General features: G+C 46.3%; 2 protein-coding genes across 3 annotated transcripts in view; one reads left to right on the plus strand and one right to left on the minus strand.

Moving 5' to 3' along the window:
• GRHL3 (grainyhead like transcription factor 3) overlaps positions 1 to 14,039 on the plus strand; it is a 142,571-nt gene that overhangs the window by 50,391 nt on the left and 78,141 nt on the right. The window lies entirely within an intron of this gene.
• IFNLR1 (interferon lambda receptor 1) lies at positions 2,832 to 8,008 on the minus strand. Of its 2 annotated transcripts, none has more exons than XM_009470793.2 (7): positions 7,885 to 8,008; positions 7,068 to 7,191; positions 6,610 to 6,791; positions 6,058 to 6,200; positions 5,346 to 5,502; positions 4,693 to 4,817; positions 2,832 to 4,470 (listed from the first exon to the last, which is right to left on the minus strand). In XM_009470793.2, the coding sequence occupies exons 1-7, from the start codon at positions 7,940 to 7,942 to the stop codon at positions 3,580 to 3,582; spliced, it is 1,680 nt and encodes a 559-aa protein (XP_009469068.1). In that variant the 5' UTR covers positions 7,943 to 8,008; the 3' UTR covers positions 2,832 to 3,579. The 2 variants fall into 2 exon arrangements, with proteins under 2 accessions (XP_009469068.1, XP_087617095.1); XM_087760969.1 differs by having other exon boundaries at positions 4,693 to 4,820.

Genomic DNA, 14,039 nt, shown 5'->3' on the forward strand with positions numbered 1-14,039 from the left:
AGCGTTCTTAGTTTTTTAGGGTGTTGTTAAGTTACATTTTCAGGCTTTTCTCAGAAGAGGGAGAGACGTTTCCTTCTTTGGTCAAAAGTGAAAACTAAGTGCCTGTCTCCAGGAGATGTGGATTTAGAACCACCAGATGTGTTTAACATCTGAAGAGCTGGTACAGCTGCATGCTGCTTATTTTACCCGAGATGTCCTAAGCGGAGAAAGCTTCACACATACAACCTGCATTTGAGGCTTAGGGAACTCCCTTAGCCACTGCTTCTGAATTTTTGTGGGGTAGCTATTCTCTTGGCACAGACTGGATAACCTCCCTGGCTTATTTCTCTGGCTTACGTTGTCCCATGGTCATAACCGTTCACAAAACGGGGAAGTCCTGTCCTCAGTCCTCAGTTTTGCCTGGGACTAACTGGACCATTGCATAAAGCTGAGGTTCCACCAAAGCAAAACCAACTGGACCGTCCTTCTGAGCACTGAGAACCATTCAAATTGTGAGTGCTTCAGGCCTAGAAAAGCTTTAACGGAAATATCTGTCCTAAACCACATAGGACAACTGTGCATTAGACAAATTCTTTATGAGCAGTGCTCTTATATTGTCTAAAGCTTATTTAAAGTGCCTAAATGCTAGAATTTTTTCTTATTACTACAAGTGAGTCCCATAAGCAACATCGCACCTGCAGCCTATTTAATCAAAATACAAACCATGCGTGCTTCTGAAGCTAAAAGCACACTACTTTCACTACTCTATCCTTGTGGCCAAATATGTGATAGAAATTACTACACCTTCTGCTTACCTCTTCATCCCATGGATTTTCTCTTCCTGAATTTGTTTCTATTTCCTGCCCTGCTTCAAAATTAACAGGGCTGTATGCTTCAAACCGTGCCACTGATGCATCGCTGTCATTTTGTCTTTCTCATCTCACTTGGACAAACACAGAAGCCTCACAGGTTTATTAAACAAGGCACACCTCTCCACCGGGATGGCCTACATCTAATTAAGTACAACTCTTTGTTAGGGTGTTTCCTGAATGGCTTGCTAAAGTATTTCTGTATTTTCCCCCCCCTCACGTCACTGCCTCACGCTTCTGCTGTGTGATGACCCATGATGGGGCAGAGGTGAGGGAAACTGTAGTGCACCTGAGACTTTAGTTTTGAGAATATAACTTAAAACTTTATTTCTGCCCTTATTTCTAGAGAGATGTTACCTTTTGAATAGCCCAGGAAGCACCTCTCTGAATCTTTAGGTACCTGAAGATTTCCAAAAGTCTGGTTCCAAGTTTAAAATTAAACACTTGGCTTTCAACTTCCAAACTGTAGAGCCTGAGCCTATGTGAGAAGTTAGTTCCTAAGGACAAAAACAGACTGAGGGGTTGGTAACACAGATTTTCCATGGAACTCTGCTTATAACTTGGCGCAGCTGGGGAAAGAGGAGAAAAATCTTGCGTGCCAGAGATTTGTAGAGATAGTAGATCTAGGCCAAAAGATCAAGGTGGTTATCTATCTCCTCTGAGCTGCTGCAGGGCTCGGGCTGCAGGGGAATGCACGAAGCCCAGTGACTGCTGATCCAGGATGTAGGAGATTTGATTGCAGCTCTTGCACTTATTCAGTAGATGAGCCCATGTCCAGGTTTTTTGGTTGACTGGGCCATAGCTCCTCCAATGAGGGGGGGGAGCTGCTTTTCTCATGACGCAGCTACAACTGTTCAGTAAAGTGTAAGATAAGGACGGATTGCTGTGGAAGAGGGAGCGCTGTGCTCTGGCTGTCCCTGACCCTTTTGCAGTGGAAAGCAGGTCTCAAGCCCTGGTGAAAGAAAACATGGAGGAGCGGGATGCTGCCTCCACCAGAACAGCTCACCTGGCCTGCAGCCTTTCCCCCAGCTTCCATCCTGAGAAAAGCTGGACAAGACAAAGAAATGATCCCAGGCCCTGTTTGCAGAGCTGTGACATGTCAAAATAATTTGGTAGAGGTTGCACAACTTCAGAGCTTCCTGTAACTCAAAGCCTGGGGGGTTTTCCTTGATTGCACAAGAAAATGGGTGGTGATTGTATTTGGATGATCTATATATTTCTAAATGAAGAGGAGGGATTACAATGCAGGATGTACCTAAGGACACTTTGGGCAGGACAGGTAAGAAAAAAAAGGAAAATTCTAGTCAATGAATCTGTTCTTTCACCTCCCCTTTTTACTTTAATTTGGGACCTTAATTAGTACATCTTGCTGTCCTCTTTCAAAGCAGTTCCCCACCGCTCCTATCACCCCTGCCTCTTTCTGATGTTGTTCTCCTGATTCTCTGAAGATGTCAACTTCAATACCCTCCATAAACGCCCTTCCCTCATCTGAATGCAAAGAATGGCTATTGTGTGTCCCCTCTTTCTTTTAATGCTTTGCTTTTCTGCGTGTCCTTTTACCGGAATAAAATGGGAGAGTATGTTTCTGTGAGGTGTGAAGACTGCAAATTAAAAATACACTGAAAAGGTCAGTATTGACCAGTGAAGAGAGGCCTTGTCTCTCCTGTGCCTTTTGCTGGCGGACTTCTGATTCGATTCTTTGCTCAGAGAGATGGTCACAGTCCTGGTCTTTCAGTGACCCGGAGGGAGACCTGGCTGGGAAGTCTCACAGGATTCCCCTCAAACCAAAGCATTAGGAATGGGAAGCCCATGACTGAGTCCTGTTTTAAAATGTAATGTTTTTCAGGATGAGCTGCAGTCACCCTTTGTAGTTCTAGGAAACATAAAAACACACACACATGGAGTTATATATCAAAATATTATTGCCTCTGCATAAAGCAGCTCTCAGACGTTCTGCACAGCAGGGGGAATTTCAGCGTCAATAAGTATATTTGTATAAAAACAAAAACAAACGAACGAACGAACAAACTTGCTGCACATTTATCACACTGACTTCAGTTCACTCTGTTGAAACACAGAAGGTAATCTCTGCAGATTGAGGTGGAGATCTTTTCATGCCACAAAAAGCAAAGGTTGTTAAACGTCTCTGGAAGGTCCTTCCAGTCAATCAGGGATGCAGTCTTGCAGGTAGAGAGAAGCAAATGTAACGTTAGCAGTCCATCCTGTCTCAAAGTCAACATGCAGGCACAAAGCTCTGTGCTTTCACAACCCAGCTGATGGTTTCACACAGGTCCAGGTTGTGGTTTTGCTCTCTCAGAGGTGTTTTTGCCTTTCATAACTCACATGTAAAAGTTACCTTGCTCTCAAGTCTCAAGTGAACACAAGGCACTGCGCGTTTGCTGTGTGACACCTACGTGAGGTACCACCGCATGCCTCACCCCTGGCTGGGTTCGAAGAGCATGCCTCATGCCAGAGCCGTAGCACCTTATCGCAGCTGTACTTGTACAGAGGGACGGTGACCGTGCATTAGTTAACTAGCAGTAACACCTTTTGTGTCCCTAAAGCCATATGCCTTGATAGGCCAGACCAGTAGAAAAAACTCTGTCTGGGTGAATAAATACAAAAAGCACCACTATCAGTTATTTTTCCTTGTTGTTGTTTAGGTATCCTTGCCTGGATAGCTGGAGCTCTCTGGCATTTTCCAGGCGTGCCACAGAACTGCTAGGGTACTCTAGCTCCTTCCCATGTAATGTCTGTGCTCGTAGCCTTTGAATTTAAACTTTTGATCATGTTTTTCCTCCATATTTGAAGTTTCAAATGTGTCGCTTAGCACCATGGATGAGGGAGGTGTCCCTTCTGTAAAATTATCGCTGTCACAGTCACTTGCAATACCTTCATCTTCTGCCACCTGTAACGTCTGAAAGGAAACGAGCAGCTCGGCGCTGGGGTCCTGGCCATGCAGATCAGCTCCTGGTTTCTGGTAACACTTGGTGAAATGAGGAGCTTTCCTATGCAGGTAGTGCTCATCGCCTGGAAGTTTGGCACGAATCCCCTCCGTCAGTGTTTGAAGAGGGGTCATTTCCAGGCATTCATCCCTGTCTGTATCATGCTGTCCGTGTTCCCTGGCACCTGGGAATCTCACATCAGTGAGGGATATTCTTCCCAAAGAGGAACTGCGAGAAAGGGATGCCTTCTCACTTCCCTGGGATCCTGAGGTGTCCACCTCATGCCTCCTCATTGGAAGGAATGAGAAACCCAGGGTACTTAGGTCAAGCACAGATTCACTATCCACAGAGAGACCTTCAGATCCAGAGTCCAAGCTTGTTTCCCTCTGAGCTGTTGTGGATGGTTGACAGTTGAGATGTTTCTTTGGAAACTGAGGCTTTTCAGTGTATGGGATGAAAGTACTGCTGTCTTCTTCCTCTTCCTCCTCCTCTTCTTCTTCTTCTGATGATGATGATAGGAAAGAAGCCATCCATGGTAGGTTGTTTCTTGCTGAAGTTTTGTTTGTCTTCCTTTGTGACATTGGCTTCTCTGTGCAGATAAGATAGTCCCTGAAGAATTCCTTTTCACTGGGCTCACAGTGAAAGGCTGATCCAGCAGCTTTTAAATGAGATAAATCCTACCAGGGAAAAGAAACAGGACACACAGATCAGTGAGGTAGTGATGCTTTTTAAAGAAAAGTTTGGCTATAGGACATGCCAGAATCAAAGCTTATAATGGGACTTATGAATGCAAAACTGAGAAGCGCAGAGCCCATGCAACTCCCCCGCTCCTCCCCAGTTACCCTCTGAAGATCAGCAAGACTTTGAATCAGGAGGGGACCCCAGCGTTTGGGCCATACCAAAGCGTGAGGCATCTTCTTTTGTTTAGCATCTTGTTTCAGCAAGCAGATGATGAAGGCACTTGTCAGGAGGATGGAGCAGACAAACACGGGGATCATGGCAGGAAATGGGAACTTCCATTTCACTGCTGAAAAAGAAAAAGACAAAAATAATCTCCTGCTGGTGGTATATTTTATACCAATAATGAGCTCTTATACTCAGCTTTTCTTTCAGAAATCTCAGAAAACTTTAGGCTCAAGATCCTTATTTTACAAATGCAGAGAAAGGATAACAGACTTGCCTAAGATCAGACTCTTAAGTCAGAGTCGCAGCCACAAATGGATGTTGATACCAGCCAGTGCTTTACTTGGAGCAGGTAAAAAATGAGGCTTTGTTCACATATTTTTCAGGATAAATTTGAATATTCCCAAAATTTTATTGTGAGCATAACTCAAGTACAATTATGCCAGGATTTTCAGAAAAGATTTCAGGGTTGGATTTTTTTAAGTAAAATGTTTCTACAGAAAGCAGGAACCTTTCACTGGAAAATCCAACCAGTCCATTTAACAAGAAGCCCATTTTTTTGGCTGAGAAGCTAATTTTGGTGGAAATCTTTGGCTTGCCCTAAGCCCGTTTGATGTCTCACCACATCCTTTTCTCAGCAGGGCCATACCTTTGTGGTTTAACAGCACACACACTGGTCGGGAGAATTCGCTGTGCTTGAAGTCAATGCTTTGGAAGGAAGATCTGGCACTTAAACAGTAGTTGCCTCTAAGTGCAGTGGTGTCGATAGTCACTGTATTCTTCCTAAAGATACCTTCGTATTGCTTCTGTTTAGAAACAAAAAGAACAGAGGGTTGGAAAGGTGATTCTTTCATTATTTGAGTGGTGTTTCTCTACCTTTTTAGCCCGTGATTCTCCCTTCATCATGTTGTGTGGCTCCAGTGGTTGGAAGGCACATGGAGAGGCACTTCAGGACTTGCTTGCTGTTTGTAGCAAGCATCTTCCTAGGGCTTATGGATTCTAGGGTGGGATTTCCAGCCGGTGCTGTGCTCTGTGCTGCCACGGCACGCTGTTAGCAGTACCTGAACTAGTTGTTTTAAACCTCAGATATTGCCCGATTATACTGACTATAGTGTAGCCTCCCCATTGCATCTTCCTGATAAAAATAGGGAACTACCAATAATATAAGGATGCACACACACACACACACACACACACACACATCTACTTTTTTCCTCTGGCTTTGGTTTAACTCTCTCTTGGCCATTTCATTTTCTGCAGGCCCTGGATCCAGTCCCTCCCTGCCCAGAAATTTGAAGCTATTTCAATTCAAGCTGGGCATCATTCCTCCGTTTCATCTAAGAAGTGCCACTTTTACTGACCTTGTCTTCAGATCCAGCTTCCCAAAGGTTCAAGTCATACTTCCAAGAGAAACTCTCCACACAGGTGGCCAAAGGGAAGGAGGCATTCACGTGGATTAAGTTCTCCTTGACATTCATGTGTAGCACTGGGGGAGCCAGTTCCACTGTAATTAAGTGATCAGACATAAGAATAGTGCTTGCTTGTGTCCTACCTTCACAGAGTAATGCTTTCCTGTGACTGGCCTACACTTGTAACTGTTGTCTTGTGATAGACATGAAGGAAGGAGGAAGGCAAAGGAACACCTCTTTTTTATCTAACATACCCCCGCTGGCATGTGGAAAGCTTGAAGCCAGTTTGTTCACCTGGAGCACTGATGAACAAATTCTGACACTTGCTACAAAATTTGTTTTCAAGATCATGGCTCATTGTTGTTTGTGCTCACTCAAATCTGTGTCATTCATAAAGCTGCTTGTTACTGTTTCGCTTTCTATGGTGTGTGGTCTACTCATTTGCTCATGCCAACACTGTTGTTGGGATGTCCTTTCATCCAGGCTGTAACCTAACACACTCACCATCCAAATGGTATTCCTTGAATTGGGATTCTACCCATCGCGACTGGAATTGTCCAGAAACAGCTTTTACTCGAGCCCGGACTTTAACAAAGAAGTTTGGAAGCACACAAGTCAGGTTGCAAGAGGTACTGCGAATATTTTTGCAATGAGGAACCTTTATCCATTTGTTCATGCGTTCCTGGCTAAAAGAAAAAACAAGCATACCATAATATTAAACATGCTGTTTTGTTATAATTTATAGAGCAAGAGAAGGAAGTGTTTTGGAGGATGGATACCAAATCTTGCTCAGAGTTTGGAGCACTTTCCAGATGGATAAGGATTGGGTTTGGTGAAAGGTGAAAAATGAAAGGTGAAAGGATGCAGCCAGGCCGCTGGTCGCAATGACATTGGTTGCTATACATGCACAGATGTTCGCCTGGTGCCACACTTTCAATCAGACATCCTTTGCAGGCGCTTACCTTTCATATCTCACAGTGTACGTCACATCTGGTGGAGAGCCTTCTCCTGGAGTCCATGTCAAAATCATGTCAAAATCCTTTGACAGTAGTGTAACATTTTCAGGAGGGGGAAGTTGAACATGACCTGATTGAAAGGGCAAATTACACGAATGATTTAAAATATATATGGGGATAGGAGATATCACCTGGTTTTGACCAAGGTGGTTTCAAAATTTGGGGGAGAGCAGCTCGGTTCATTTAAGACTGGAAATTGGCTATGAAAGCAGGTATGTCTGGGATGTAGTCATGTTTTCCTCATCTCTTATTAAACATCTTTATCTCAACAGCTTTTAGAGTTAGGACCTACATTTGTGTGAACCATCCTACTCTATAAGTTTGAGTGGCTTCCCCCATGGTCTCACTGGATTTCCCTGCGACCTGGTTTACAACCCCACAAACTCCAACCCGACTCCCTTGCGCTCCCACCTCCGAGCCCCTGGGCGAGGCAGACACTGCTGGCTCACACCGCGCATTCAATCCCAGTTCTTTAAAGGCAGATCCTGCCACGACTGCGGTGAGATGCAGCACACAGGCTTGCCTCTTGGACTGTCCTGGTACTTACTGTTTCTGGTAGGTAAATACGTACATCGCTAGCCTTCAACAAGACACATTCTATAGACAGATTTTAAATTGCCATTTCTGTACAGTGGAATATTTCACTTTATGTGAATAATTCCCACTTAAACGGCTTAAAATTTACTTGTATGTGTCTTTCCTCCTACAAGCAAAGCCACGTAGCATAGTGAAATGAAAAGTAACAAAGACAGCTGTACGGTACCTCTAATCGGCTGTAGGAAGCACAGTGCCGTCAGGACTCTGACTCTCCAGGTAGACATGCCAAAGCACAACTTTTCCGCTTGTAATATATCTCTGTTCTTGCTACCTTTTCATCATGGTGTTTTCTTGTATTAAGTTGCATGAATTCCGGAGGAGCATGCAGTCAATGAACTGCACACGCTGGCGCAGCCTTGCTTCCTGGTACGGCCCAAACACAGCGCTGCACGTCAAACCGGGAGAGGAGCAGGGGCCAGAGGGCTTTTGATGAAAGCAAAAGGTTGTAAAGATTGCAGTGCTACGCCCTCCAGTGTAACATAACTGGTCTCTGTCACAGGCTACGTGCAAAAGGAGCACAGCAAAACAGTGCGAGCCTTATCTTGTGAGGCACCTCATTAAAAAATCAACCTTTGGAATTTACCTGTGTGGCTGTGAAATATTAATAGAAATCAAATAAGGTTTTACTGCATGAGATATCTGATAATAACCTAGCAATAATGAAAACAGTAATCAGTCCGTAGTATGTGATATGATAGTCTCATGTTTATAAGAGACCGAGGATTTTCTCTTAATTTAAGTTCCCAGGTTAAGAACATTTTTCACGAGTCAGGGAATTACTCCGCTTTACAGACGGAGGAAGTAAAGTGCAGAAATGGGACAGGGATCTGGCCCATACACAGTGTGGGCGAATGGAAGGACGTGGATCCTTCTGATAAATCCTGTGGTTTTTTTGAATGCCAGTGCTGCAATTTCTTTATACCTCAATTGCCACTTATCAGTTATTTGTCATCAACCTGGAAAGATCAGGAGCGGTTGCCAGGGCTGTGCCAACACATGGACGGCTCTTGGCCCCTGCGCTACCTTATCGATGAGCGCGTTGGCTGTTGGCCTTGGCGTTTGCAGCTATGAAACTCTCGAGGTGTTTGTGTTTTCAGCAGGCGGCAACTTTAAACTCCAGAGCTCTCCTGGGGCAAAGCTCAGTAAGTTGCTGCTGTATGTTACAGCCTCACACGTCTTCCTAGAGCAAAGTCATGGAGACAGCAGGTTTGTTCTCTGTGTATCAGAAACAGCAGGAATCATCGTGGTTCAGCCGTGAGCTACGCTACCAAGTGCAGTGTGCCCAGGTGCATGTGCTGGGAGCAGCTGTGCCATTGCATCCTGTGCACAGAGAGAGAAGGGGAAAAAACAGCCCCGTCAGTCGTGCTGTTGGGTTGGCACGTCTGCTCTCCTGCTCGTCCCATCACAAGCACCACCAGGCCTGTGCCGCGAGGAAAGGAAGGTTATGGTCTATGAAGTTACCGCACAGAAGATAACACCGGCATAGAGAAAAGGGGCTTTTCTGGGTCTTCCCCAGGTGGAGAACTCACCAAGCCCAGCAGACAGCCGTTGCTATACCTGTGAATGTCAGGTTCTGGGTACTGAGTGGGAGAAGAGCCGATGGAGCTGGGTTTGTATTGGCAAAAGCTTGTATGTTTACCGTGAAGGTATCAAATGTCTCATTTCCCTGAACATGGTATGATGCAAGCCATAGGAGGAGACACAGTTAGAAGTTTCTTCAGTCACAACTTTCTCGAAAAATCTCCATTTCTTCTTACCATGGGAATCTGCTACCAGTACTTTTCTTGTTCCTTGGCTGTTTTGCTACCTCTGTTTAATTTTTATGAAGTTTCTCTTTCTCATGCAAAAAGAACTATAATCCTTTATAAGGAAAAAACCAAAGCTAAGGGTCTGGAGCGTCCTACGTCTGCTCCCCTTTAGCATCCAAACCGCAGAGCTGGTACCAACACACGGCTCTTAGCCTTCCTCTAGCAGCCTGGACAAACTGGGAGGCAATTCTAGGGCCAGTCGCATTAAGGTCTTGCTAAGAGCCCTCAGGCAGCTTCTCTTAAAGATGACGTGTGATTTTTAGTAAGCGTTCGCCAGACGTGAATCTTATCATCACCATCGTTTCCTGTGAAACATCAGCCCTGAAATCTGGGCTCCGCCGGACTCTGTGGCAAAGCTCCCCCTGATCTTAGCGTGGCTGAGGACCTGTCGCAGGGCAGCGTGCTATCGGCGGGGAGGGGGGAGGCCCGTGCCACGAGGTGTCGCTGCCTATCAAACAAAACACATTTGTTCCTCAAGCGACAGGCTCTCATCTAGACCTATTTAAAAACTTGGCAAGCTTCACTAAAACTCCTTCCGCCCTCTGCATTGCCTAGCACCCTCCTGGACAGGGGCCTACATGAGTGTTTTCAACAGCATCCTCTAATTGCGGGCACTGAGTTTGCATTGTACACAACGAAGTTTTGCTCTCCTGTCCGACTAGCCTTTGTCCCTGGCCTCGGGTGCCCAGGCAGGCAACGGATCGGGCGCTGGCAGGAGCAAGACTCGTTACCCATGTGTGAAGGGCGGGAAGCACCGTTGCGCCCGTCGGCGTGCTGGGAGCCTGCTGTGGGGTCTCTTGGCCTGTGATGACTTTATGGGTGCAGGCAGGGATGCCTGCTGCAGCAGAGGACTGGGCTTGGTAACGCCACTGGTGTCTCTCCATCGTTGGGCAAATCACACCACCATTCTCCCACTGTTTTACTCATACGGAGCATAAATGCTTTGGGATGGGGTTGTCATTCCTTAGTACAATGCCTCATCTGCAGGTGGACCTTTGCGTACTGCTGCAATACCAATGATACTTGGGGGACTCTTGATTTGCCACCTCTTGCCTCTGCGCACATCAGATGATTCAGACCACAGGGGCAAACCCGGCAACCTTTCCTGAGTCAGACTGACTGATACCTTCCTTTCCTGAGGAGAGGCACTGCAGGAAATACAGTCTTAATCTTGTGAGGAAGGCAGAGTTTGGGCTGTGGTTTGATTTTATGAAACCTTTGGAGGCAACAGGCAGTATAAAGTACCGTCATCCCAGCTCCTTCCTTTTGCTCTTACCCCACCCATGTAGTTGTTCTGGCAGAGCTGTGCGTGTTGCGTGCTGGGAGCTTGGGCGGACCACTGATCCCGTTGAGAAAAAACCCATATATTAAAACATTTAACAGAGCATTTCTGGTACGAGTGGCATAATGGGAAACCAAACCACTGATCCCTAAGTGCAGCGTGCTTACGTTTCCAACGTGCTCTTACATTTCTGTCACCACCATATTGCGTGAAGGACTGGCTGAATGTTTTCAGTATTTCTTAAAATGTGGAATAGCCTTCTGAAATAGCCTCCACATGGAGTCTTCCGCAGTTGATTTTTGTTTCTTTCTGAAATGTTAAGAGCTTTTTTCCCTTAATGAAACCAGGTGTTTTTGGAGAAGGTTTCTGTTGAAACACTGGGAAGTTCCAACTCAGCATTTTTTGGGAAGTAAATTTTCAATTTCTGCAGGACAAAAATCATTCTTCTCTAGCGGCATTCGTAGTCCTGTGCGAGGTGAGGTTGCTCAGCCTAAGAGAATGTTGCAGGCGGGGAGAGGAGATGGCGGTTGTCACAAACATGCTGGACACTGAAGATCTCAGGGAATGAGAGTGACATTTCCCAGTGGTTTTCACTGGATGATTTGAGAAATTTCTTAAAGGAACGTGATCCAGATAAAAATTATTCTAAAAGGAGTTTTTGCCTAAGATCTTGGTAAATGAGTGACTAAGACCTTTAGTCATTCAGACTCAGCTCTTTAAATGGTCTTTTCCTTTCCTGCTATTTAATTAACTTCTCTGCTTCGCTAAGGGCGTGATGCTGCCGACAGTTCTGGCAGCACCTGCTACCTGCGCTGCTCCCGCAGCTGAGCTCGCCGCCCCGCGCTCGGTGCCGTACGTGTGCTCACGGCTTCGGAGGGAGCCCGCACCCCGCGCAGCATTCCTCGTCGTTTCTCCAGAACGTAGCCCTATATCCCTCTCCTCACCGATGTGTACGCAGGTGTCGTGCAGACAGGGACTGAGGCACAGAAAAAATCAGTGACTTCCCCGTAGCAGTTCAGAGGCGCGAGCCCGAGGCTTGGCAGTCGAAAAGTAATGTCTTTGACTTAGAAAGCTACCTGCAGAGCTTCCTAGCGGAGGTGCAGTCTTCACCAGTGCGAGATTGCTTTTCTTGGCTTAATGTCTTTATTTCTGGAGGTGGTGGAGCTGATGTAACTGTGGTGGCAAAAGTGTGCAGTATGGGCCTGTCTTCAGAGCCAGGCAAAGTAAAACCCGAGGGCAGGAGAGGAATTTTTTCCTTCAACATTTTTCACCACCTGTTTGGAAAATTGAATCAGCATGGCAGTGTCTGAAGAGAAAATACTCATTAGCCCCAAACTAAACAAAAAACATAATCTGAAATTGAAAGTGAGACTTCACCCAGTTCCAGAGTTTTCCCTAGAAACACACTTGTCATCGTTGTGGAGAACATACTGTTCTTCAAGGAAACCTACGCTTAGGGGAAGGGCAGAAAAATTTCGAACAACTCAAAAGTCACCAGTTTTGGAAACTTCCTCCCCTGTCACGAGTTTCTCGCACTGAGAGGACAAGTTTGGACCTGAGTTGCAGGGATCGCTCTCCCTCAGACAGCATTCGTCTCTTTGGCAGTTCTTCTGCCCAACTCTCCCTTCTTTCTCCCTGGCTTATGTAGGTCTGTAGGACGAGTTGTGCGGCAAAGGCGTCCGTGCCAGCCAGGAACGCGGAGTGCGGAAACAGCCACCACCCCTGTGAGTGGCCGCAGCCGTGGCTTTGGCAGCAGGGTGCAAGGCACATATTCTGAGAGGAGGAGATATATCAAAGTGCAGCCTGAGACCGTAAACACCAAGGAGCTCTAGCAGTGAGCCTGATCCCGGCTTTAGTGAACTAGTTTGGTGAACTTGAACCTTCTTGCCTATCCCTGGAAAATCTTTTTGTTGAAGGCTTAGCTCTGACCTGGCACTGGGGGCACCCTATCTTCTGCGCTCGGGAGGGGAAATATTTTCCACTTTCTGCTTAGAAACTAGCCTGACGTACAGGCTGCTGGGTGGTTGGATTTGATGGAAATTATTTTGGAAGGTTTAGGAAAGCAAATATGGGGAAACAGTGGGATGAGCAAAGAACAAAATGCTGTTGGGAATTAAGAGGTTAAAAAATCTGCAGAGCTGGATGATGCCAGATGGTAAAATAAAATGCAGTGGTGTCCCCTTGACCCAGACAGGCCTCTGGGCAACCTGTCACCAGGAGGAAGAGAAGGGAACGGGCTTGATTTGTTTTTTAAACAAAGCCTGAAAAGACTTAAAATGAAAAGCAAAAGCAAAACCAAAAATGTTCCCCATACAAGTGCTATGAATCATTTCATTTCCTTTATTTTTTCTTCTGGGGCAGAGTTTTACAGGAACTCATGGTTTTGCCTGTACACAGCAACTGTAGCTGATACGGTTCCTGATACAAGGGGTCATGATTTAAAGGAGAACACAGTAATCCTGTAAAGATACCTGGACGCTCTAGGCCAACCTTTGTGTTAAGGATTGTACCTGTGTCATAGTTTCATTAGACCATCGTACTCTGACAGGCATTAAGGGTGGCTGGACAAGGCCTTAGGAGCTGCCTACGGAGAGCGCAGCGTTTGACAGCTGCTTCAGACCTGCACAAGCAGCATGTAGTCACAGGTCAGAGGACTCTCCTCCCTTGTAAGCCTCATTACCGTTAATATTGCAGTCAGGCAGGCTGGATGCCGCTGTGACGCTGACGGAGGAGGGCTGCACAGCTGCCTGGCTGCCCTGGCAGAATATAGGAGCTCAGGCTGGACGGGCCAGTGCTAGGGGGGGAAAACGGGGGGCTTCACAGGCATCTCCATCCCTTCAAGATTTAGGTCCTCTGGTTCAGGGAGAGCTGGTGAGATGCACGCCTGCACCCAGAGGGGACAACCTTCCCCTCATCTCCTCCCCTGTATCAGTGATCTCGTCCATCCTTCCTGTACCATCCCTTGCTGCTTTATCGTTTAGCAAGTGCAAATCTGCAGAGATTTTTTTTTTCCTCAGCAAAGAGAAGCCCCTCCTGAGCAAGGCATGAGCCCTGTGCGCGCAGAGTGAAGTCATTCCCTCCAGCAGGCGTACTGGCTCGCAGTAAACGGAGGTGAAGAGTCTCTTATGTGCCTGTTTACAGGATGCCGAGAGGGCCGTGCCCCCTTTTGTAGCAGCAGTTACTCATGCTGCAGCTCCGAGCTGACTTCATTTTTACCTTCCCTGTGACCTG

The sequence above is a fragment of the Nipponia nippon genome, unplaced genomic scaffold (genome assembly GCF_047370975.1).
Source record: "Nipponia nippon isolate SJK-2023a ecotype South Korea unplaced genomic scaffold, ASM4737097v1 scaffold_23, whole genome shotgun sequence".
NCBI lineage: Eukaryota > Metazoa > Chordata > Aves > Pelecaniformes > Threskiornithidae > Nipponia > Nipponia nippon.

Bases quoted from the DNA above. Each gene is read 5' to 3' on its own strand.
- IFNLR1 (XM_087760969.1), bottom strand. From the start codon at position 7,942: ATGTCTACCTGGAGAGTCAGAGTCCTGACGGCACTGTGCTTCCTACAG. The intron at 5,503-6,057 runs GTCAGTAAAAGT...GTTTCTAAACAG, and splicing joins AAGCTGGATCTGAAGACAAG to AAGCAATACGAAGGTATCTT. The intron at 4,471-4,692 runs GTATGGCCCAAA...TTTCCCTGGTAG, and splicing joins AGAAGATGCCTCACGCTTTG to GATTTATCTCATTTAAAAGC.